The sequence below is a fragment of the Stegodyphus dumicola genome, chromosome 3, assembly GCF_044657685.1.
Source record: "Stegodyphus dumicola isolate Sdum_Otavi_A_Nest chromosome 3, ASM4465768v1".
Taxonomy (NCBI): Eukaryota; Metazoa; Arthropoda; class Arachnida; order Araneae; family Eresidae; genus Stegodyphus; species Stegodyphus dumicola.
This window is the reverse complement of record NC_140770.1, coordinates 5999908-6026952: the sequence shown is the minus strand read 5'-3', so window position 1 is coordinate 6026952 and position 27045 is coordinate 5999908. Positions and strand designations below refer to the sequence as shown.

General features: G+C 31.1%; 2 protein-coding genes across 5 annotated transcripts in view; one reads left to right on the top strand and one right to left on the bottom strand.

The window, feature by feature from the left end:
* The window catches only part of LOC118185623 (PHD finger protein 12), a 78935-nt gene extending 71344 nt beyond the window's left edge, over window positions 1-7591 (bottom strand). Inside the window, exons 1-2 of the mRNA XM_085812541.1 lie at window positions 7416-7591; window positions 7089-7270 (exon numbers count right to left, since the gene is read on the bottom strand). Coding sequence (XP_085668667.1) covers window positions 7089-7270; window positions 7416-7463 — 230 coding nt within the window. The 5' untranslated portion in view covers window positions 7464-7591. The remainder of the gene's footprint in view (window positions 1-7088; window positions 7271-7415) is intronic.
* A 2537-nt stretch (window positions 7592-10128) lies between these two features.
* The window catches only part of Osbp (oxysterol binding protein), a 68568-nt gene continuing 51651 nt past the window's right edge, over window positions 10129-27045 (top strand). The window contains exons 1-3 of one of the 4 annotated variants that reach the window (XM_085812540.1): window positions 10226-10286; window positions 18957-19043; window positions 20965-21105. In XM_085812540.1, coding sequence (XP_085668666.1) covers window positions 20981-21105 — 125 coding nt within the window. In that variant the 5' untranslated portion in view covers window positions 10226-10286; window positions 18957-19043; window positions 20965-20980. The other 3 variants (XM_035355474.2, XM_035355482.2, XM_035355485.2) reach the window with 3 other exon arrangements.

The window sequence follows — 27045 nt, the reverse complement described above, 5'->3', positions numbered from 1 at the left end:
TAGAAATCGCCAAATTCTCAGAATGGATCAAACTCTGGCAACCATGCTTATAATGATCCTTGAAGTCAAGCAACACCACCATCTTTTTATGCATTCTTTTTTGTAGTCCAAATTCCAACAGGTTTTATAAACAAATCGTGATATTTTTTAGATTAAACTCAGTTTTAAAATATGATCTTGTAGAATTTTCCAGCAATGGAAGAAACTGCAGTAAAATTTCTACATGAATACAGAATATGACTGAATGTTTTCTAACGTAAGCAACTAGGAAATGTATTTCCTAGATAGCAACTGTCTCCGTAGTTCTCCAATGTCTTTTTTAAGCAAATACAGATCACTGTATACTTGAGGAGAAGAACAGTGCAAAAAAATTATAGAGAAGAGAATAATGCATTTTATTTCTTTAACATATCATACAATCCTTATTTAATAATACAGATTACTAATTTAAATTTTTAATGTTTACAATATTTATCGACTTATGATAAATATCGATAATTTGGGAATCTTTCTTAAAATAAAAAGAAGGAGTATAAAGAACATCAACTTAGTAATTTCTTTTCATCTGCAAAAAATTGCAAATTATGGCAAGGTGGGTTGCATTAATACTTTAATACAGTGACAAGATTATTGGAGCAGATGAAAATCTTTTCACTTAAAAAAAGAACAATATTAGGCTACAATGGGTTTTTGGCAGACTGTAAAGAGAATCAAACGAACGTTTCTTAATCAATTGGTAACATTGCTGAAAAGCAATAAGTATAATGCATTGGTGCATTAGATTTGTTGCTGGAAAGTATATTAAGTCGGATGAATTGCGAGCAGGGTTGTGGAGTCAATAGGGAAAATTACAGACTCCTGGAATTTTAAAGACTCTGACTCGACTCCCTCATATATATGTAAACATATACACATGGGTTACAGCTTATATATATGTAAACATATACACATGGGTTACAGCTTAATTTTTAATACAGTCAAAAGTCGTTAATTCGGACACCCATAATCTGGAACGATCTATAATCCGGACCTCAAAGCTACAAACTTTCTGCGCATGCGTCGCGTTCAAGCATGCGCACAGCCGTTTACGAGAGCGCTTACGGCTGCGAATATGTTTGTGCGCATGCGCGCTTAATGTGTAACGGAGTTATACGCTAAGCTAAAGTTATCTAATTCAGTTAATGTTGCAGATAGCGTTGTTCCTTAATCTTCGAATTGGATCCGGCTTATTATTTTTTGCAGACTGTTAGAGCAATTTTATAAAAGTAAGCTTGAACTTTCGATGTCAAATAGAATTTCCGATATATATTTACTACAAAGCGAAAGTATGTTTTGAAATCCGAAATCTGTTTATCAATTTCACGCTGCTCTGCGGCAGAGGGGGGGGGGCAGAAACGTCATTATTAGATTATGATAGATTAGAAAGATAATGTCAAATAGAATTTCCAATATATATTTACTAATATGTAATTTGTATCTACAAAGCGAAAGTATGTTTTGAAATCCGAAATCTGTTTATCACGCTGCGGATTGGAAGTTGATCTCTCAACACTATCCTTATCTTCAAAGCAGATGTTTTTATTTTATTTGGATTATAATTCCGTACTAAGTTTAGTATTTCATCTCGATGTACTCCGTCTTTGATATGATTTAAATCAAGTTCCACGAAAACATTTCGATTGACAAATTAGTCAGTATTCTCAACACAGCAATTATAGGACTTGAACAGCGGAACTTAGTAACTAAACAAGAAATTATGTCTGTTTAATAGAATTAAAGAGAAAGTATTATCACATGAAACGAAGCAACTTACATTGAAGGAAATGTTTATTAAAGTATACAAATAAATATTAAGCTTTTTCTTTTTGTAAATTTTGATACCCTTTAGATCATAATTGTTCTTTATTTCATAAATTACGGTTTCATATTTTTAATTTTGTAATTTTTGCATGCCATCTTACCAGATTTAAACTGATGATCTATAATCCGGAAAAATCGATAATCCGGAATCGCCGAAGTCCCGACGAGTCCGGATTAACGACTTTTGACTGTATAAAAGAAGTAATAGATGCTACAGAAAAAAAATTTATGGCATAGCAAATTACTTATATTAATTAGCATTTATTATGAAATGGTAAAACTGGCATTAGTTATTTCTAAGAAATGGTATAGATTCAGCAAGATCTTCTTTGTTGGAAGGCCATAGATCCGATTTGATAAACTTCAGAGCTGAGAAGAGTTTTCCCACACTAACTTGAGTAGGAGGAAGAGCTGTTACTGTTAGAGCTACTTCTTTTAACTTTTCGGGATAAAGTTCTAAAAGAGGTGTCTTGCAAGTGCAAACATATTTCTCTATTTCTTCAAAGGTTGTGTAGAAATCTTTTTGTATTTTTTCATTTTTATATCTAAAGGCTCTTGGTTCTTTATCTTCATTTGCTTTGTTGTAGTCTTTTCAATATTATCCAAAAATATTTCTCAAAATTTAATTCATCACTGGAAGAGGATGATAGAGACTCAGATGCAATGTCTACAGTTTGATTGTCCTGATTCGAATTCTCCAATTGTTCTGAGAATAATTTCATTCTTAATGAAAGTTCATAGATGGCTTTCTTAGCCTTTTAATTTGTTTGTCATCCAAGAAAATTCAGTATTTCAGATCTACATATATTGAACACAGCAAGATCTCACTGTCTAGCAAACTAGTTTCTCTTTTCTACATTGAAGAAATGATTCCTTCTGCAATAAATCCTTCATTTCATAAAGAACAAACATTCCATTCTTCCATTCTTGCCTCTTGTCAGTTCTTCAGATTGCAGCTTTTTTGTGGCAATAAACAATGTAGAAAGAAGAGTTTCCAGTTCTACAAGATCATTCCACAGTCTTTCTGTTAGTGAAACATTAGGGTTATCTACATCATCTTCTAAAAAAGTTTTTAATTCTAAAAACGTCTTTATCATCAAACATGTACTTCCTTATTGCATTGCTTGATCAATAATTGCTCCTTTTCCTGCTCGCTTCTCAAGAATGGCATCAATTTTGGGAGTTCTTGCTGCTTACCTAAATTTACCAGCGAGATTTGTAACTAAATGAATCAATTTAATTACTAATGGCAAATATCACATTCATCCTCCTTCCTTATATTTATTTATTAATATGTCATTAAAATAGAAAATAACTATTTATTAATGTATATAGTTCATTAATAAAAATAATAACTAATCTTGTCATTATTTTTTTTCAACTGATTTTCAATTTCATTTCAAATTCAAACTTCCAACAAAAACTGGAGTCGGAGTCTGAGTCGACCTATTTTTAGTGACTCCAGCTCCGGCTCCTTTTACCCCAAAATCTGTCCGACTCCACAGCCCTGATTGCAAAATAAAGGCTTTGAACATTTTACTGCCAATTTGAATATATTTTCATAGACTACAAAAATAAGTGTCATAAACAAACAAAAGAACGGCGTAAGGCCGTGCTAAATGACGTATTAAGTGCTATTATGGCATTACTTGAGAGTACCTCAATTCTTAACAGTCTAGATTTACATGGAGATGTTACACAAAAAAAGTGAAATTTTCTCTGTGCTTTTAGAATGTTCAAAAACTCCGGTTTAATTTCACTTTATTTTATTGACTAGATTGGAGATCACGGGCCTATGTCACAAAGTTGCAACACCTTGCCAAATCTGACATTGTTTTTTTATTGAAATCATGTTAAGTTGCAAAACAATTAGTGTTTAGGGTTACTATTAATACTATTTAAAGGGGCTTTTTGAATATTCATCATTTCATTCGCACAGTTATCCATGAGAATCGTGGATTCTGATTCGGTTGGAAGATACGGGCAAAAAGCACGTGACAGATTGATGCATAAATTTTGGCTTGATTTTTAATGTATACGAGTGTCCTAGGAGCAAAGATAGTATGAAATTAGTTGAAAGAATATGAATGTGACATATCTATGTGAATGGCAGTGTTGTGTATCTGAACCTTCCAAGTTGAAAAGGCTCTTGGTAACATATTTGAAGGGTCAGAAATACACGAATCAGTTTACTATGGATGAGGTGAATGTGAATTGTCACGCTCTAATAGATTAGAAGATATTTTGTCAAGAGTGACATACTTACTGGGTCCAGAAGTATAGTTGAAACTGATGAAAGTAAGTTTGGAAAAAGAAAGTTTCATCATATAAAGTACATGGAAGGTAAATGGGCATTTCCAGGTATTGAAAGGAGATCGAACAAATGTTTTCTCCAAGTGGTTGAGGAGCGAAAGAAAGAATGTCTGTAGAAGATTATAAAAGAATTTGGACTATTGGAAGTCGCAAGGTTGTCTTAACAGTGAAGAATTCGTACACTTTCACATAAATCACAGTCTTGTTTTTAAAGAGCTTGAGACAGGTTCTCGCATAAATTCTATTGAGGGCACACATATGCTACAAAAAGAAGATGTTTGAACGGCACTCGGCAAGGAAAAGATAAATTTGATTCATGCCTGGTCGAGCGCATGTGGCGGAGAAAGCATACAAATTTATCACCGAGTGACTGTTTCCGAGAATTCTTGAAAGTAATAAAGGTTATTTATCTGCCACAGTCATCAGATAGATGACTCAAAAAGTTAAAGATTCATTTTTATAGATTTGTTAAACTTTCTGAATCAATTAATACAGATTTTGATTTAAATAAAAACCACAATCAAAATAATTCTTGTTAGATGTGGTTGAAATGAGTGACATTTTGAATTTTATCTTTCTTTTTTCTCCTTATATTGCAAGCTTTATTATTGATATGAACGTCTTTCTAATATTTATTACAAATCAAAATTTTTTTTAAAATATAAATCACATATAAAAATTATATAGCTACAGTTTTTTTTTTTTTTTTTTAACACTTATTTACACTCATAGTTCAGATGATCGCAATTCTGAAATTTTATCTCAGTTTTTCTTCTGCACTTTGTTAAAGTTTTAGCTTAGATATAAATAAATATGTTTTTTCATTATTTATTGGTCATTTACTACACACTACAATTTTTTAATTTTCTATTATGTTGCTACTGTTTTAAAAATGCGATATATATACAACATGAAAAGTTCCTAATACTGTTGCTCCCATAATATGTACGATATGTCGTATATTAATTAACTTTAAAATACAGTCCTTTTTGGTTGATTTCCTTGAATTTTTTATTTTGACTACGAGTTCTTTACTTGTTAAACAAGTTTCATTCAAACTCGCGTTATTTTCCTTGAACTTTTGTTTTAGATATTAGTTTTTTACATGTTTACAGGTTTCATTTGAAATCACAAGAATCTATTACAGCGATTTGACAAGTTAGCGATTTCTGAACCATTCTGAAATACAAAAGGAAAAACATACTTTCAAAACTAAATTAAAATTCCACTTCTTCATTCAAAATAATAATTCAGCGTTAAAATAACACAGCTCCAAGCCATCGATTATAGAAGTTTGCGAGTTCACTAGAATATGTCAAAGTTAAAAATAGAAAATAAGAAAAACGCATCACATGCTTAAAATATTATTTCCACATGCTAAAGAAGTTTGCTTTTATCTGAATATATTTCTGATTAAATCAAAATTTAGTTTACTTGGTTCTGTATGCCCGTGTTTGAAATACTAACTCTGAAACTGATAAATTTTGTTTCTTAATTTTTATCCATCACTACCTGTAAAGTAATAAAATTTAGACACAACTCCCAAGCAGTCAAAAAGAACAAAAATAATCAGATTTAAAGATCCTAACTTTAAAGTAGTAATTTTTTTTCTGAAAAAGGTGAAAAGAATTACTTAGTTTAGTCCTTGTGTTTGCGCATTAATGGAATGTTTACAGATAGTAAATACTGGCAAGTGTGCTTGATTTTTTTTTTTTTTTTTTTTTTTTTTTTCGTGATGATAACAGAATGATTCAAATTCAGCTCATCAAAATTAGAACAAAAATCTTAGAAAATTAATAAAGGTGAATCTGAAATTCTTATAGATTTCAGGAATAAAACATTTCCCTTTCCACTTTCTTTTAGGAACACATTGCGTTTCTTAGTTTATTAACACTAGCCTTTTTCTTTAAGGATGCAAACAATTTCTTCAAACTCTCATTTTTCTATAGCTAGTAACATATAAAATGCTGCCACGGTAACTTTCAATGCAAAACATAAAGGCCTTTCATTTGCCAGGTGATTTTAATCAGCATATTTTAACAATAAAAATAGTGAAATGCTAATAAAAAAACAAAGTGGTATATGCTGAAAATGATTTTAAAGAACACATGAAGCTTATCTTCAGATTAATTGGTACTTGCTATTATAAGAGCCATAACAATAAAACCCAAATCTCTGCATCCCACAACTAGTGATGTTAAGTGCCATGAACTGGAAGGTTAGGAGTGGCTTAAGGGATAAAAATTATTACAGTCATATTTTGCAAGGAAAAAAATATATATATATATTGGAAACCGTAATTTAAACTGTTTACAATTTTGCTAATTTTGTTTCAAAAAGTTAAAATGGAAAGTTATGACACTTAAAAATGGACATAATATGTATTAAAAGAGAAGTCTGAAAATAAAAACAACTTCAAGAATTTGAAGGTACTAGAAATGCAACTGAATTTTATAATTTAGTCTGCGGTTTTTAAATGCATGAAGTTCTATGATGGAACAAAATGGCCAAACATCGCTGCTGTATACAGACGTTTTAAAAATTCTTGAGCTGCATTAAATGATAACTAACACGATAAAGAAAAACTAATGTGATAAACAATAAACCACATTGTATAACATTTAACTTCACATGAAAATAAAGTAAAAATTCATTTGTATCGTGTTAATTATTCAAAATTCCTGTTACTGACAACACATTCAACACTTACAAAAATTTATTTTAAGTATAGTTGAATGTGTAGAATTTAAAATATATATATATATTCTATATAATTCATTTGAATAAATAACTGTAAGAAAGTTCATTTCGGGAAAAATCGATATGACTTTCAACCTTTCATAATTTCCAACATGAAAAAATAAAAGATGAGACAGTAATTTATATCTTCGCAAAACAAAATGTTTTAACCTTACTGGCATGTAAGATGAAAAGCAGCAGGACAACGATCACAACAAATTAAATCACCGCCTTCTTTGCAACTATCACAAGAATCATGGTTAACTGTTCTACCAGGTCTTCGATACCTTCGTTCCCGATCTTTTTTCTTTTTCGCTGAATCTTCTAGTATTGGTGGTGCAATAATTGCTTGAATTTGCTGAAATACAAACACAGACTTTTATTTAGGATCCCTTATTACTGAAGCTCATAAATAAAATGACAGGTAACATAATCAACATTGCACCCAAAGAAGCCATCTTAAATAAATAGATCGTTGATTATGTGGAAGTTCTAGGTCTTACCGGCATCAAGCCGCCTGAAGTATCCAAATCATACTCTATAGATGTCATGTTTATACAGTATAACAGCAAGATAATTGTATAAATGACATGTCAAGCATTTTTTTACGCTCTTATACAAATACAGGAGCTCATTATCTCCATTTTGAACTAAACTCATTCATTGAGCGCTACCTAGAGAAATTTTCACATAACCTCTACTCCGTACTTTAAAATATTTTGTCTGGTAAATTCAAAATTTATGTTTCTTTCAGATTTTTACTTAAAAATTGCTTTTTACTGAAAATCTGAAACGCTAATTAAATTTTACCTTATAAAAAGGTTCAGTGCTTTCATAAAATTTAAAAGTCTAAGCTGAAAGTATTTTTATATATTTTTCATAAGCAGATTTTTCTGACGAAATAAAAATAAATATATGATGCTAAAATTCTACTTTAAATAACGGATGATATAAATAAAAATTTTAAAAAACATACCTTTTTAAAAAAAATTCCAAAACAAATGAACGATGATGAAATACTTTAAATATCGATAATCCCAAACATTGTCTAGCCGTGTCTAGAGTTCGAAGGGTTGTGTCTACCCATCCGACCGCAGACGGTTAGCTAGTCGCAACTAGTCAGACATTTAACATTCCTACTGCGCTTGAGCTAACTGTTCGATGTCGGACATATAGACATTTCGATGGCCTTCGATTCAATTCCACACTTGATTATTGCGCCTAGACAGGCGCCAGGATTTTCTCAAGCAAAAAAAAGTAGCTTATGAGATCAGTAAGCAATATAATAGGCATATTTTGAAAGATCCAATTCTTTGGATATATAAATCATTAAAACGAATATGGATCCAACTATTAGGTCTTGGAAGTTTATCATGGACATCAATAAATTGGCTAAAAAATTTTGGAATTCTTTTCAATAAAAACAAATGAAATGAAAAACGTTTATGAGTTTTTCGGCTGATATTCATTAATTGAATACCATATTGTTAATATTCTCCATTCTGCATTCTCATTACATTCGAAAACAGAAAAGTTTTTCAATTGGATACTTTAATACATATTAGCCTCAGCATTCAGATTTAATCAATCTATTTCTCGTTTGTTTTTCATGTTTTGCCCCTGTAACACTTAATTAAAATTAAAGCATCGTTAAAGCGAGAAGGAGTCAATGTTCAATGTGACGTTTTATCTGTTTCACGAATTCTGGAATTAAAGCAGTCTTTTTCGAATTTTCCACTCCTGATGTAGCCTAATTTTTCACTAGTACACTTAATGAAATAAGGGAAGCCCCTACTTCTGTTGACAAGATGTTTGTATTTAGTATACTTGAAGAATTCTTCAATGGAGGAGCTTTGGAGAGTTCAATTTAAAATATTTCTACCCTTAATATGGTTACTTCATGTGTGCTGAAGTTTCAGTAGTTGATTGTTTTTGCATCGTATCTGGTTTTTGGTGTGAATTTGTACCAAGATATTCCGTTTTGCATTTTGAATTCGTTTAGGATTTTGTATGATTTACTAAAATATATTATGATGCCCTTAAGACTCGCACTGTTTTAACATATGTAAAAACAGTGTTTATATGCTCACTAGTTCGACAGCTCCCCTTAGATGGTCCATTCGTAAGAGAAGTGGTATGTTGCTGTTATACTGTTATGGTAAGAGAAGCGGTATTTTTATGCTTAGAACTATTTTATATTTACTATTTTATGTAATCCCTTAGCATTTAGAAGCAGCTATTCTACGATCACTGGATCTCATCTAGTATAGCGCGTACAATATTGACACAAAATAACCAGTATCGTATACCACCTCTAACTAACGGAGAAAACCATTCTGTGGTCCTTGGTTGATACGTGGTCGGGTGCATTTGACTTCATTGAGAGAGGGCAAGTCTTCAGGCAGCTTTAGACTAATCACAGTACAGAGAAGAGAGGCAGATTAAAGAGCGCGGCTCTAGGAGTATTTATTTGAAAGCGTTTTTCCATCAATTTGTTGTTGACAGGTCAGTGGTGTAGCTAGACATTTTGTCGCTCGAAGCGATCCCGGAATTTACCGCCTAACTAAAAAAGGATATATACGGAAATAAATTTACATTAATTTTTGAAGAAAAATTTTAATTCAGGGAAACTGTGCAAAAAATTAATATCACGATTGCAACTATGTTCCCACTTCTTGGCAGAAGTAGTCATTTGGGCACTTCAAATAAACTCCTCTTGTATAAAACTGTACTGCAACAGCATTACTCAATGCTAGTCCTGTCTGGGGTCACGCTGCCAAAACTCACCTTTAACATATTCAAGTTCAAACAAATCACTTAGCTAGATTATCAAAACAAAGCACTTACACACATTATCAACTCTCCATGGTTCATTCCATTAGTTTATCTACCGTGATCTCAAAGTACACACAACTCAAAATTATATTAAAAAACTTGCCAGAAATTTCTTCTATTCAGTTCTCACTCATACTAAGAACTGCACTTTGCTTGAACTAGAAAGACGAATGAATCGGATCGGATTGCATCTATTTGGAGAACTGGAATGATACAATTGCGAATTAAGACGCAAAAAGTTAGTCGCCTTTCCTTTAGTACTTTTTCAAGGAGTTTAGAATAGATCTGTTTTAACATCCTTGACTTTATTAAATGGGAGATTATAATTAATTTATTGGGAAATAAAATGAGACTATAAGCTTTGCAAAATTTATAGAAAAATGTGGAAATTGAATCGGCTAACACGTCTCTGGCAACCCTTTAAAGAATTTGAGATTTGAGTATGGTTACGTAGAATGGATTTGGCTGTTTTTACCGCACCCAGCCATATTCTTTCATAATGTAAATACGGGAAGGTTTACCACAGATATCGCTCTAATGTGAGTTGTTTTGAAAAAATAAAATTTGGGGATTCATTCATTGGTTATCGCAATGTATATGTCATCCGTCCAAAATGTGAATTGTTTCCTTGAAAATTTTCCTTACTCATTAAACCATTGTTATTCTTTTTAAGGGTAATCTGTACATTCTCAATTATTATTTCAAACTTCTGTCGTCTGAAACAGCCTTCTAAAGGCTGTAGCAATATGTTTATTATAGGCATATTTGACACTAATAATTTTTATCAGTCTGATAAGTTTACGTGATAGTAACTTGTCCTTCCTTTTTCCTCCTAAACATAATAATTAAAGATCCGGTATTGAGGAGATAAAAAATTTAGCTATTAATTTTACGTTTTTTGGATGTTAGTTTCCCCTGGATAATTTTTGTTAGAATTCTTAAAGGTAGGTTTTTCGTGGCGTGATAATGGTTTAGGAAAGCAACTGTAAATGTGCCAACTGCTTTCTGTAATTTTCAAAATGATTATTTTAGGATTTGAATTTATTTGCCGTAACTGAGTAAAAACAAGCAAAAATGTGTTTTTAATTGCATGGGTTAGTGCCCTCCCTTTTTTTGCTACATGAACGATAATATTTATAATTTTCTTATATTATTCAAATATTCTTATTGTTCCGATTCTGTGAAAAATATTTCGTAATAACTCATCTGTGTTAGAATTTTTACTCTACTTTTGTAATCATGACTTAAATATAGATGTATTTATTAATGTTTTCAGATTTTTATTAATTTTTTACTTACTTTTCAGCGTGTTTATTTGATAAGTCTAATTTTAAATATAAGAACAATGATCTGAGCTAATTCCTGATCAAATTCTTTTTTTTTTTTTTTTCCTTCTTTAATCTTAGCTTCATAAGCCTGCAGTTATAACACTTTGAAGCTTTTACATTGCAATACAAGAATTAGTTATATATTAATTTGATATTTAGCATGTAAAAATGTTTTTTGAATATATGCATGTTAAATTTACACAAAATAACACTAGATATGATTTTTACACATTTTCCTCATCTTTTCTACACTGTTTTCCTCTCAATATCCCATGTATGGCTTCTTAGTGACTTGGGTAGTTCATAATCATTGCTGTTTTATAGCATATATGTATATTTTATCTGTTAGTGAGGTTTCTTAGTCACTTGGATAATATGTAGTTATTGTAATTTCATAGTGTTTATGTTTTACATTTTATCTCTTATAACCTAAGCATAGACTGCATATTGTAACTATAGTAAGAATGTTATTTCTTTGTAATTTAATTCTGAAAAGGTATGCAGTATTATTGCATAATGTGATTGTGGTTAATGTTATTATTCAGGTACTGTTATTGAATCACTGAAGTAATGCCCATTTGTATACAGAAACATGGAGAATGCATTGCTTCTTGTGATCGACATTTCAGTTAATATTATCAAAATATTGGACAATAAATTTTTGAAACGAAAATTAATTCACTAAGTGAAAATAAAAATTAAAAATTGTCAAGTGACTGAAAAATATAACCAAATAAGAGATTAGTTGATCCTGCTGCTTGGTTTCTATTTTAGTCAACTGTTTAAAACTCAACAATTACCTTTAGCTTAATTTGTCACAAATTTTGAATAACTCTGTTGATTTCAAGAGGGATCAGGCACAGGTCTCTCTTCTTGTGACAGAAGATATCTGCCCGTGACTTTCTGGAGCAAGTCCAAACTGATCGTGTAAAAAATTGCTAGAGAACATAAAGATCAAATCTGTGAATTTCCTATAAATGCTGATATAAGGAAGGCCATACAAGTATTAATATTAGGTGGCATTGCATCAGTCAAATAATTTTCAGAAAAATTAGAAATATTTTATAAATTAACTTTTCCATAATACTTGCAAACAGTTCATTAGAAAAATTCTGTAAAAGTAAGAATTTGTATATTTCCACTCTTATATTTATATGAAATTATATAAATTCTATTGCTAATTTGAAGGATATTTTGGTACTATTCGGTTTCGAGGGTAAAAAAATCGCCAAACTATTGTTGATGCCAGTGCTGCCAAAAGTAATTGCAGCAACCCTTACGAAAAAGGGAAGTATAATAGTAAAAAACTATCTAAATATTGATGTTTTAATTTAGATAAAAGGTTAATTTCATATAATATTTTGCTGCCGAGTTATCGCTAAAGCATAATGTCATCTCGTTAGTTGTTCAAACATAATTTTCTATAATGAATGATGCCTTTTCTTTGAAAACATTTTCGGTAAAGTGCAGAATCGCCTGCTTATTTCTTTGCTGCTTTTTACAAGGGTTAAAAACAATTGGATTTTTGTAAATTTTCTTTTACTTTTTAAGCGAAAATAGGTCGATGTGTACATAGATAAAGTCAAGTGTGTGCACAGTGTCATTTTTGTGCAATTCTGGGATTTTTTTAAAGTTAAAATAAGTCGATGTGTACATGGATACCGAGTATGTGCAATACTTAAAAACACGTCAAGCAGTGGGTGATTCTGCACTTTACCCAAAATTCAATCGCAGACTTTTCATTGTAGGCAATTTCGGTTGATCTTTGGATTATGGTAACTTCGTGATTTTTTGGCGACCAACTTTGCTACAGCAACCCTCTATTTTTTTTTTTTTTTCCGCCGCCATATTGTCTTCAAAGACATGTTTCTTTTTATTTACTGAACACTTTTTCCAACAATCTACTAGCCAAATTACACTTATACTAGAAATTTTATCTAACAAAACTGCTTAATCATGACAAATATTCACTGCAAAATTGAGAAAAAGTGCACAATCGCAAACTCCTTGCGCGTTTTCCACAATAACACATACACATAAACCATGTACACGTCAACTTATTTTTACTTAAAAAAACATCCCAGAATTGCACAAAAATGGCATTGCGCACACTGTTCACTATATCTATGTATACTGCTTTTTTCTCATAAATTAGAAAAATTTCACGAAAATGCATGACAATTTTCTGAATCTTTAAACCCGGTAAAAAGAACATATATGAAATTACCTTATTGCGAAAAAGTATATACCCTTTCCAAACATGAACATTTCCACGTATAAAATAAATAAAATATCTAAAAACTTTTACCTCTAAATTATCTATTATATTATAAACGTTACCAACGAATTCATACCCCAAACATTACAAATACTTAGTGTCAAATATTTAAATTATTTCCATGCACGTTTACTTCAACTAAAACATATACCAAATTCCTACAAACATAAAATTCACAAAATAACTCATTTAATTAAAATATCACTAAACCATGTACACGTCGACTTATTTTTACTTAAAAAAAATCCCAGAATTGCACAAAAATGGCATTGCGCACACTCTTCACTATATCCATGTACACTGTTTCTCATAAATTAGAAAAATTTCACGAAAATGCATGAAAATATTCAATGTATACTACTCAAACATATAACTCACAAAATCATGATCATTAAATTAAAATATAATTAAATTAAAAAACACTACTTAAAATATAAATAAGCACATACATTAAATTAATAAAAATTAGATTACAATCCTAATTACTTTAAACTAAATCATTGCTAATAACAATTTTCAAATAATACCATTTTAATTTATTTACTCCTTACATTTAGAACAATGCATAAAAATAATATCCTCAAATGATTAAAAATACTAACTTACCTAATCTTTTTCAGAATCTTCATTACGTCACTGCAGTATTACTGCTAATTTCTAAATCCTAAATCCAGTAGTCAACTGGAAGTCTGTTCACCAAGTAATAAGAAATTAATAAAATTTCACCTATTTTCAAACTACTTTCAGCAAACCACGTACCCTTCCTTACACTCCTTTTCACAAAATGTCCATTTTCACCATATTTCTTGCACCACCATTTAAACTTGTAATATCCTTCCTTTCACACAATCTCAACTTATTATCAGATAAACGCATTAAAAATTTAGAATTCACTTTACATAGTGCCATGCAATCCAAAAATTAATCAACACTATTTCACACAACACACAATGAAGCTTTTCCAAATTAAGCCCCTTTTCCGATTAAAGAACTGTAATTCGTCCATTAATGTCACGTTTCACACAACACGGAATATAGCTAAATACGAAATTTCCAGATTTCCCCCCTTTTCCGATTAAACAACTGTAATTCGTCCATTAATGTCACATGACATATGTCATGATCTCTCATTTCCCTCACACAAAATAATGCATAATCGGAACTGAGTGCTTCTCACATTATTACCAAAGTCCTAGGTAGTAACCTTTATCACCTCCAAAATGTCGCCAAACTACCAGTTACCATATTCCAAAGACCAGCCACAATTTCTAAATTCTTAAATCCATAGGATACCAAAAACGGAATTAAAAATTAAACTAGTATTTCAATAGCGTCTTAAGAAATATAGAACTATATAAACTTACACAATCTGAAATCAGTGCGTACACGAGATTCGGCACGCTGTTGTTTTTGAAAGCAGGAGAGATGAACAATGCCCTTGTGGGAATTTGAACTATGGTGCTCTCAAATATGCATCTAGTGTTGCACTACACCAAGTGACCACTATACCACGAAAGCATGTTAAGAAGGTGGGAGAAATACCTTATAAGGGATCTACATTGCATTACAGATAATGAAAATAGAAACTTGGCAACCATTGGCAGTTGCTAAGTATTGTTGCTTGAGAGTGTGAGAATATGACAAACTGTTCGAAAAGAGAAGGACGAGCTTTTAGATGGATTAGAGCAATTTTAATTACCTCAACTTCACCATCAAATGCTTTCTTGTCAGTTCCCTAGAGAAAGATAGTATGAGAAATGCTCACAGAAAATTCCGGCTTCTGCAATTCTATTTATATCGAGCTTTGAGCCATCAGTATAGATATGGAACCAAACATCAGGAGGAAAACGATTGTAGAGATAGTTTCCATATCTGCGCTGAACAAAGCTGCAGTACAATCTTGAGTCTTTGAAACAGTTCAAAAGATCCAAAAAATAGAAAGTCATTATAGCTTCCATTAGTCATAGCCATTCCATATTCTTTTTAGCTTATTAAGTGGTTAATAATGGCTCAGTGCGAGTCGAAATCTCATTCTATCCGTTTCTCTCAAGACAGCTCACAGGAAGCTCTCCTGAGTGTTCAGTCTGCAGGGTCAGCCCAGAATTAATCCAAGGTTCAGTATGCAGTAAACTTATTGATTTTTATGAAGTTTTAAAGCAGCGTTCTTTATTTCATACTGCATACAAAATTCATCAGTATATAATAATAAGGTGTTAATAGGTGGCCCATTTTCAAATTTAGCTGTCCCAGAAGAAAAGAAAGAAAATTCAAGATAAATTATATTTAAAGTTTAATTTGAGTATGCATTGCATAAAGATGAGTATAAATATATTTCTACATTTTAAAATATAAAAAAGTGAATTTGGATTTTGTAGCTATAAATCTTAAAATGTGTGATCGTAGGCAAAAATATCTGTCCCTTTCAAGTCGATGGCTAGGATTGACTAAACGGAAAAATGATGATTCACAATTGATGGATCCAGAACAATCTACTAGCACTAAGACTATTGAAAAGAAAAGAGTTTGGAGAAAATATAAGGAAAATTATTTAACATTTGGGTTTACTTAGAATGGAGATGAAAATGACCCACAACCTCAGTGTATTTGTTTAAGGTGAACTGTTATCCAATCAAAGTATGAAACCATCACTTCTTAAAAGACATCTTGAATCTAAGAAAGCCAATTTAAAGGATAAATCTGAAGAATGTTTTAAGAGAAAATTATTGGAATTCAAAAATAGTAAACGCGTAATGAAGGGTTTTTGTTACTTTAATCCTTTCGTCCCGAACGGTTCATATGTTTACCACTGATATTTAAAAATACCTGCAGAATACATTTACCATTATAACTAAATGCAAAGTATACCACTACGGTAGTTTAAGTACAATGACATCAACCCAGTGTATAACACCATGCGGATTTCACTATGTGTAAAGTTATGTTAGTTAATATACCACTGAGTACCTGTATTGTACATTTTACAGTAAATTTGTGCAAGAATAAGCTTGATTTTGTACATAATTTTATTCTGTAATACTTATAATACATTTAGAAAAGAAATAGAATATCAAATATGTATGAATTACTTAGAGTTTAGAAATTATTTATCTTTTTGTTTATCTGGTATATACAGTACAAAGTCTCTAATCCGGACATCCATTATCCGAAATGATCTATAATCCGGATCTCAAAGCCACAAACTTATGCATGCACGTAAAGGCAGTAAAGCATTTATCCATATGCGCTTCCGATAGTGAAGAAAGTAACAGTACACATGTGTACCACTGATGTTTAAAAATACCTGCAGAATACATTTACCATTAATGCAAAGTATACCACTACGGTAATTTAAGTACCATGACATCAATCCAGTGTATAACACCATGCGGATTTCACTATATGTAAGGTTATGTTTATTAATAAAACGTTATTGAAAATGAAGAAATTTTGATTGACAAGTTAGTCAGTATTCTCGACACAGCAATTACAGGACTTGAACAGTGGAACTTTGTAACTTAACAAAAAATTATGTCTGTTTATAGAATTAAAGAAAAAGTATTAGCACATAAAATGAAACAACTTACATTGAAAGAAATGTTTAATAAAGTAAATAAATAAATATTAAGCTTTTTTTTTTTGTAAATTTTGATACCATTTAGATCATAATTGCTCTTTATTTCATAAATTACGGTTTCATATTTTTAATTGCATGATTTCTGCATGCCATCTTACCAGATTTAAATTGATGCTCTATAATCCGGAATCGCCGAAGTCCTGACGAGTCCAGATTATGGACTTTTTACCGTATATGAAAGATCTAAATATAATATGGCAATATTCCACCTATGCACCAATGATACACAGGAACATCCTTTGGCTCCTTACTGGAAATCAAATATGACCATTGCTCCCAGACCATTCTGACTAAACTAACTATTGGCCACTTTCCTTTGATAGTGGCAGAAGAATCCACCTCGTTCGTAAAAAATGCTGTGTTGCATCGCATACTGGGTTGCATCGTACTTTCTAAGGAGGACTTAACATCCAATCTCCTCACTGTTGTTGATTTTTTGACGGTCAACAACCTTCTGGAGCTGGACCTTTCGAGGATAAGCAACAACAATAGCATATGTACCAACCCATATTATTACTGGTACATATGCATACTATTAGTCTTGTATGTAAGATTTTTATTTTAACTCTAAAATTTCTCATCCATTGATGCCAAAACATCTAGAACCTGAAGCTGAAAAATGAAGATCAGATTCATGGATTCAGGGACAAAAAGGTTAAATGAAAAGTCTTTGGAAGCCAGTTACCTAGTAAGCCTAAAATTTGCCAAGACTGGCAGGCTCACACTATTGGATCAAAACTTATGTTGTTACCAGCAGCTAAAGCTATTTCTTTCCGTTATTCAATGAAAAAGGTGACTAATAAACGTAATGATATCCTGTTAGCGAATGATACAGTAAGTCGACAAATTAATGAAATGGCAAATTCCATAAAAGAGACACTTTTTTCAAAAAATTAAACAAAGTGAGCGTTTCGCATTGCAGTTCGATGAAAGTATTGATATAGAGAATTTTATTCAATTATTAGTTTACATATGTTTCGAAGAAGATAAATGAAATACAAAATATAATTTATTTTGTGAATCTTTTCATTATAGAGCAATTGCAAATCAAATTTTCAAAGTAATTGACAATTTTATGTCTGAGAATGATATTACTTGGAATAAGTTCATTGCCATATGCAGAGAGGAGCTCGGGCTTTAACAGCTGGTGTTATTTTTCAAATAAAGAAAATTGCACCATTCATCGTGGAGCTTTAGTAGCCAAAGCAATCTTCAAAACCTGAAATTGCTTTGAATCAATCTGTGAAAATTGTTAATTTTATTAAAAGCTGAGCTTTAAATTGTAGAATATTTACGAATTTTTGCCAAGAGATGGGCAGTGAACATGAAACGCTTTTGTTACATTATGAAGTAACGTAGTTAATTATTTAGAGTCAGAGTTTTAAATTGTCTTTTTGAACTTTGATCAGAAATTCAAATTTTCTTTTGTGATAAAAATTGGAATTGCAAAAATGTTTATTTAGTGAATTATGGTTGGCATGTGTAGCATATTTAACTGGTATTTTTGGAAACTTAAATGAATTAAATTTAAGATTACAAGGCCAGATTGTTAATTTTTTTACCATTAGAGATAAAATAAATGCAATGATAAAAAAAAAACTCAAGCTGATAATCAAAGAATTGGATAATAATATTTCAAGCTTTTTACCACTTTAAGAAAGTTTTCTAACTGAAAATAATTTGAAAATAAAAGAATCAGCATCCCGCAGTAAAAAACATTGTTTTTCAATAATAATTTTAACATGTACAGTCAAAAGTCGTTAATTTGGACACCCATAATCTGGAATGATCTATAATCCGGACCTCAAAGCTACAAACTTTCTTTCAATGTAAGCGTTGACGCATGCGCAGAAGACCTTTGCGTCTGCGAATATGTGTGTGCGCGTGCGCAAAATACGTTTACGAATGCGCGTTTAATGTATAACGAATAGTATAAGCTAAGCTAAAATTATCTAATTATCTATTTCAGTTAATGTTGCAGATTGCGTTGTTCCTAAATCTTCGAACTGGATCCAGCTTATTATATTTTGCAGACTGTTAGAGCAATTTTATAAAAGTAAGCTTGAACTTTCGATTATGTCAAATAGAATTTCTGATATATATTTACTAATATGTAAAGGATGCACAACGCGAAAGTATGTTTCGAAGTCTATTAAACAAAAAGTGAAATTGCTGCAAAAAATGGATAAAGGCATATCCTTTGTTTATCTAAACTTTAACGTTTGTTTATCTTTAACGCCGTGCACGCAATGAATTGGAAGTTGATTTGTCAGCACTATCCTTATCTTCAGGGCAGATGTTTTTATTTTATTTGGCTTATAATTCCTTACTAAATGTAGTATTTCATCTCGATGTACTCCGTCTTTGATATGATTTAAATCAAGTTCCTCATCATTATAATCCGCTTCCGATAGTGAAGAAAGTGACAGAGAGGTTATTGAAAACGAAAACATTTCGATTGACAAATTAGTCGGCATTCTCAACACAGCAATTATAGGACCTGAACAGCGGAACTTTGTAACTGAACAAGAAATTATGTCTGTTTATAGAATTAAATAAAATGTATTATCACATTAAAAACAAAGCAACTTAAACAACTTACATTGAAAGAAATGTTTAATAAAATAAACAAATAAATATTAAGCTTTTTTTTTTTTTTTTTTTTTTTTTTTGTAAATTTTGATACCCTTTAGATCATAATTGTTCTTTATTTCATAAATTACGGTTTCATATTTTTAATTTTATAATTTCTGCATGCCGTCTTACCAGATTTAAACTGATGATCTGTAATCCGGAATCGCCGAAGTCCCGACGAGTCCAGATTAACGACTTTTGACTGTATTTTCGAGAGGATTATGAAAAGAAAATTGGATTAAAGATCTATTTTGTTCAAATGTACCTGAAATTTTATCTCGTGAAGGTAAAGAACAATTGATAGAAATTTCTTGTGATCAAACTTCAACTAAAGATTTCAAAAATAAAACCCTTTTGAAATTTTGGCTGAACCGAAAAAAAGATTTTGAAAGCATTTCAAATAAAGCTATTAAACTTTTATTCCTTTTTCACATAACCTGTTTGTGTAAACAAAGATTTTCTTCCATGTTATATTTGAAAAATAACTAAGTGAAATATGACTAGACATGAAAATAAAAAATGATGTCTCTTAAAGACAACCAAATTTCACACTAAATTTTAGTATATTTAAGTGTTATAACTTAAATTTTGATAATTAAATTAACTGATTTTTAGGTACTATTCGGTTTTGAGGGCCGTAAAAAATCGCCAAACTATTGTTGATGCCAATGGCTTCACTGAAATCCATGCTTATTTTTTTGCTTAATATTAAATTTTACATTGGCATGTGTTCTTCCAATGAGAGGTGTCCTCTGTTTATTAAGGTTAGAGACAAATAATTTAATTTAGGGATAGAGAATCGGTCAAATAATTTCTGGAAATGTTATGAACATTTCATAAGCAAACTTTTGCAATTCCATAATTAAAATTCTGTGGACATACCTATTTATATGTTTCTAATTATGTTAATATTAAATTGTTAAATTCCATTGCTGATCTAAAAAATATTTTTTCCTCATCATTTAATGTTATTATTTGATTAATGTAATTGAAATAGCTACGGACAAATGTGATTCTATTAAACAGCGCCTACTGTAGTGAAACTGCTCTTAAGAAAGTAACTATTTTTATTAATCACCTTGTTGCCATTGAGAATAATGGAAATATTTTTCATTCAGATAAATAATAAATCAAAAATGGAAAATATATTAATACCACCCTATAATTAACTAAGTTCACTAGTTTTTGGTCCCACTGTTTTATTTTTTCTTTCATTTGCCAAAGTTAAAGTGTGTAATCAAAAATCTATCTTGGTGATTATGAGTATATTATTTTTTATAAAGCAAGTACATATAACTTTGCATTTATCAGTCTGATAAGCTTTATTCTTTCCCCCCCCCTAGCTAAAAATCTGTTGATATGGCTGAGGTTAAATCTGCTCCAGAGCCAGAAATGAAAGGCTGGTTGTATAAGTGGACAAATTATCTGAAAGGTTATCAGAAACGCTGGTTTGTATTATATAATGGCCTTCTCTCATACTATAGGTAAGTGGCATGTGTAATTTAATCTATTTTTATAGTTGTTTAAGTATTTTGAAATCTCCATATTATTGAATTATATATCTAACTTCAAGTTATTTGTAATGTGTGTTTAGCTCTTTGTGATTGAAAACATTTTACATCGCATTTTCAGTGCAGATTGTATCTTTAATCTAGTTCTCTATTAATCTGGCAATCCATATGATTTGGGATGTTGCATCTTAAATCTAGTTCTCAGTAATCTGCCAATCCACATGATCTGTTGCATTGCATCTTTAAATCTAGTTCTCTTTAATCCAGCAATTGACATGATCTTTCACATTATGTCTTTAAAATAGTTCTGTGTAATTTGGTACATCAAATCTTGAATCCAGTTCTTTGTAATCTGCCAATCCACCTGATTCGACACATTGTGTCTTAAATCTAGTTCTCTGTAATCTGTCTTATCCTGGATCTGCTGTTATTTTTTCTGAATTTGTCATTAGATATGCACCTCCTCCTCAGTCCAGGAAAAGTTAGAGTATCAATTCTTGATTGTTGCAGTGCTGCTAGAACATATAAAATCATTATGATAGTAATAAATATTTAATCTCAGAGCTGTTAAAAGAAGGAAAATGAATTCTCTAATCTACCAAAATAAGTGTGAAATAGTATAAACCTTGTTTAGAAGTATTACAGGGTTCATATGGTCCTTAAGAGTTCTTAAAAATTTTTAAGTTTTTTGGAATCGATTTTTGGTCCTTAAAAGTCCTTAATTTCGGCCAAAATTGTCATTAGGTCCATAACTTTAATCATCTGAAATTTCTGTCTGTTTTTAGGACTGCCATTTTGAGTGTGAATTAACATTTTGGAGTAATATTTTTGGCAATTTGGTGACAAATATGGTTATCTTTTGAATGGATTCATGGGTTATAATTTGTTCCTATTTCTAATATAAATGGTGGGATACTCAAGTTTCTGAGCAAGAAGTGAAACATAAGCATTTCAAAATTATTTCGTTTTTTCTAATGAAGAGCTCTTAAACAACTTTTCGCTATTTGTGATGTGAATTCTTTAATTCTAAATTTGGTGACTTATCAACGTTTTGGTGATTTTAAGATCTGTTTCTATAGAAAATTTTTAATTCCGAGATCTAGGAATTTTTCAACAGTTTTTTTTTTTTAGAACATTGTAACATTTATAAATTTCATTTAAATAATGGTAATATTTTTGAATTATATTTATGAGATAAGATTAAAATAAAGTATTTTTATTTTTTGCTGTGATATTATAAATTTTCATTTCGGCCATTTATTGCATGTGGAAAATAAGCAAGGTGTACAGCACCATTTACGAAAGAGTTCTTAGCAAAGCAAACTAGCTATGTAATTAATTAAAAATGTATTTTTAATATTTTCATGGTAAGAGTTTTTCCCCATGTAATTGTCTCAAAATATTAGATCAGTTTCCTCCAGTGCTTAAATTGCGCCCTAGCCCTGCTCCTGTACTTCTTAGTTTTGGAAATAAATTGTAAGTCTACCTGGAGCCCTAAATAAGAAAGCTGCAACACTTCTTTTTGGTACCTGAACAAAATTTCAGTAGAAATTTGATATTGAAAATTTTATTTTTAGTAATAAAATTATATTAAAAATCGCTTGTTAAATTTTAATTTATCTCCTCATATTTTTAATTATTTAAACTATTTAATTTCTTTAAGCATTAATTATTGAATTATTTTAATAATTAATATTTAATTTTTTAATTATTAGTGATTTTATTAGTCATTTTTATTTATTTATTTTTGTACCTCTTTCGTAACGGTGTTCCACGGGGCTCCAGCACATCTAATTTTAGAGATTAAGCCCTGTTTTTCTTTATAAAATTAATTTTACACTTTTTTCTTCCGATTTTTTTCAAAATATTTCTGGCTTAATGCTGTTACAGAATTGATAGGGGTAACTTTTTTTTTTAGGATTTTACACATTGCAGCTTGAAAAGTTTAGAAAGATATGAAGGCAAGATTTATAGACCCACGATTCTTGAAGATTCCAGAAAAATGAAAAATGTCTCCATAGTATTAACACATAATTTCTTACTTTTTGGTGAATGTCTGGAAGAACAATGAAAACATTATAGTTAAATGTTTTACTTCTGATACTAGAATCTTTTTCTTAACATTTTAATCTTCCCTTTATTTTCTCTACTTTTCACTAGACACAAACATGGAAAGTATCAAAAATGCTTCTAATCTTATCATATGGACAGGCATTTTAGAAAGGAATTCTTTTACTAATAAAGGTATTGAAAACTGACAATTTAAAAGATTCATCTAACATGTCTTAATGCATCATACACAGGGCTGGGGCATTAAGCATTTTCCCATCTGATGCAGTCTCTGTGGATCTGAAATTCAGCTGCCCGGTGCCTTTCTAAATTCTGCTTCCAATGCCTGTTCTAAATTTTAAAAGTTTTACTTTATTGCTCAGCGTGTCACTAAATTCTAAAAATCATGCCACATCAGCTCTCTAACCGAAGCGTACCATATATATTTAATATTTCTTCTGAATGTACATATTACTAAAGAAATAAAATTAGCAGCTTTTTCTATGCATTCTAAATGCATTTAATTTATTTAGAATATCAGAAATCTTTAATTAAATTCAGAAATTTTAAAATGAAAAGGAAACATTGAAGAAAGAAACTGAATACATAAAGAAAAAGAAAATTATTCTTCAAAGATACGTACAGTTATTATTATGTAAATTACCTAATTGTATACAATTTCAGCCCTTACTCTTAATTTCCCATTTCTATTTTCTCAGTAAAATGCAAATCACTTAGACAGTTTTTAAACAGGTTTTTGGAGTGTAGGACAAGAGTGTGTTTCTGACCTCCACTTACTTCCTGCATTAGGTTCTGCCAGCTCTGATAATTTTGTAATTATTCGTCTTTGCATTACCTAATTGACATTTGAATGACATTTGAATTTGTTATGATGATAGAGTTATTGAGCCAGCTTAAAATGAAATTAAAGTGTATAGTCTTTGACCGCTAATCCATATTTTTAGTTTGAATTTGACTCTTCTTGTTTCATTACATCACTATGAGCTGTAATTGATTTTGTCAGCATAAACCTTTATTTTTTAAGTTCTTTTTAAATAAGAATCTTATTTAAACCTTTGTCGGACATTGTAGTTACTTTCAGACACAGCAATAAATGCTGTCTTTTTAGTCTTAAAAATGTAGCATTATTCATTCACTTCTTTTGGGAGATGTGACAGTGGTAATGAGCTTTTTTTTTTTTGTGACTTATCAATGTAATTTTTGCACTGTTGGCAGAGGCAATCATTTTTTCTCATAGATCATATATAGCATACAAATATTCAGTCCATTAAATTACTGTTATAGTGTGGTTTGAAAGAAGTGCTGCTTCCCTCTTAGAACAATTTAATTTTAGATTTTTTAATAAGTTATTTACATTTTTGGAAGCAGTCAGCTAAAATAGCTTCTAAAAAACAAAAATTTGTAAATTTGCCATTAATTCAGTAACTAAATCCGTAGCTTTTAAAAATTAGAGCAGTTTACTCAGAAAGTTTCCGTTTATTTAAACATGATCATTTAGTTTGACAGTTTTGAAAAGAAATTGAGAATAAAAATTAATTTGAAACTGAAATTTTCAAGAAAATTTATTTTGATTTGGTGGTGTGTTGGTGTATTTAATTATGGCAAAGCGCACTAGGGCTATCTGCCTAATGGGAGGGATGCCTTCGTGGAGGGCTTTCTAAGGGAAACTGGCTTGTATACACGTTACACATGGGGAAAACCACGAAAACACCCATGCAGCCAGCCTGTTCGCGGGATTCGAACCTCGGACCGAACTACCAGTGTTCAGCAACTTTTTGGATTTATTGCATTGATCAGTTATGACTGCCTTGCTAAGTTTACATATGCTTGTTAATTTCTTCAAGATTTGTTTTTACTTTTTCTGTGTTTGGTTGAATTTATTTAATATTTCACTGCTCATTCCTTTTAGTTTCCTGTGCAGTTTAAAATTATTGTTTTTTTTTTTATAAATCAGTAATATATTTGCTAGGTTCTGATGACATTTAAATTGTAAGAGATCTAAACTTTTAAAGCATAGTTTAAATTCCTAAAGCAAAAAGAAATTTTTTATCCAATTGTTATTTAATTTCTAAAAATGTTTGCATATTTGTCTATCATTATTTTTAATGTACTTTTTTAAGTATATGTTTTTATTTTTAAAACTGTATTGTACTTAAATTCAAAATATCTGTTAAATTTGAAAAAAAAAAAAAAATGTTTTATTCTGTGAGTAAGCCAATTTTAATTTTTAGTTCTGAAATTTGATTTATAAAAATCCATATGACAGTCATGCATATAATAAAATAACTCAAAAAATCTAAATTTTCAATACTTCCTTCTTAAAGTGGCCTTTGCAATTTACATAACACAGATTGGAGAATTAAGGAGACTTTCTAAAAAACCGTACTTGGTCGAAAAGTCATAAAAATGTATTCACAAGGCAAAGCAGTACATTTCCAAAACAGTTGTGGGGCAATGTCACCAAATAAATATGTATCAACCCAGGTGTGCATGTAGCACATGTTTGTTTTGTCTGGAGCATGATGCTGATGTAGCACAGTGTACCAGAGTATTGTGAAGATGAGGAAAACATAGATAATTCTTCTAGGGTTTCTCGAAGGCAGTGCAACTGTTGCTGCCACACTGGGTAGCAATATTATTTTTAAAATGTATTGAAGCAGCAAGTTGCAAAATTATGACAAAAAGTATCACAATGTACCTTAGGTATGACGAAATTTTTTTAATATAGGGGAAGCCCTGAGCAGCAGAATTTAGGGGTGGGAAAACTTGTAGAATTTAGGAGGGCAATGGGGCACAGAATTGAAGACCTGCAGAGACTATACTGGTTAGCAAAATTCCTAGCACTGGCTCTGCAGTAAATGTATTTTATTACCAATATACACTGCTCAAAACAATTAAAGGATATTGCGGTTTTAGGTGGATCTTGTGGCTGGGAAACTTTTTAGCTGATTGATACATGGTCGACAGACGTAGTAGGTTATATGAGAATAAATTACACATGTTTGGTAGAAAAAAATGCATTTTATTGCACATTTGTGTACAAAAGGAAAAAAACACAATTTGTGCATATGAGGAAAAAAAATAAGAAAATGTGTTTTCTTCAAAGGAAATTATTTTCAGTAGGGGGTATGGTTTCCACGGATGACCAGCAACGTTGAACACCTTTGAGGCATGGAGTCAGTGAGGCTATTAATCAGAAGTTGGGGCATTCTGTCCCACTCTTCCAGAAGAGCTCTTTCCAGTTCTTGGAGAGTTTGTGGGGGTGATTGGAGGTCAGCAACTCGTCTTCCTAGAGCGTCCCAAAAATGCTCTATTGGATTCATGTCTGGAGAACACACTGGCCATTCCATTCATACGATTCCTTCCTCGAAAACAAAATCCTCCACCAGGTTAGCACGATGTGGCCTGCAGTTATCGTCCATTAAAATGAAGTCATCTCCGATTGCTGCAGCGTAAGGGACTACAATAGGTCTGAGGATCTCATCCCTATATCGGTGACTAGTCATAGGTCCATCTTGAATGATGTAGAGGTCTGTGCGCCCGTCAATGGAGATGCCATTATACACCAACACTTCCTCACCGCCAAATCTGACACTTTCGTGCACGAACGCAGGATTATTCCTACTGCCATGGTCCCTCCAGATGAAAATACGCCTATTATCGGGATGAATAGAAAAACAGGACTCGTCAGAAAAAATAACATTGCTCCATTCATTTCTCCTCCAGTTCACATGCTCTGTTGCCCATTCCCTGCGGTCGCGATGATGCCTTGATGTTAGTCTAACACATACCATTGGTCGGCGAGCATACAGACCTACACCATGGAGCCGGTTTCGGACAGTC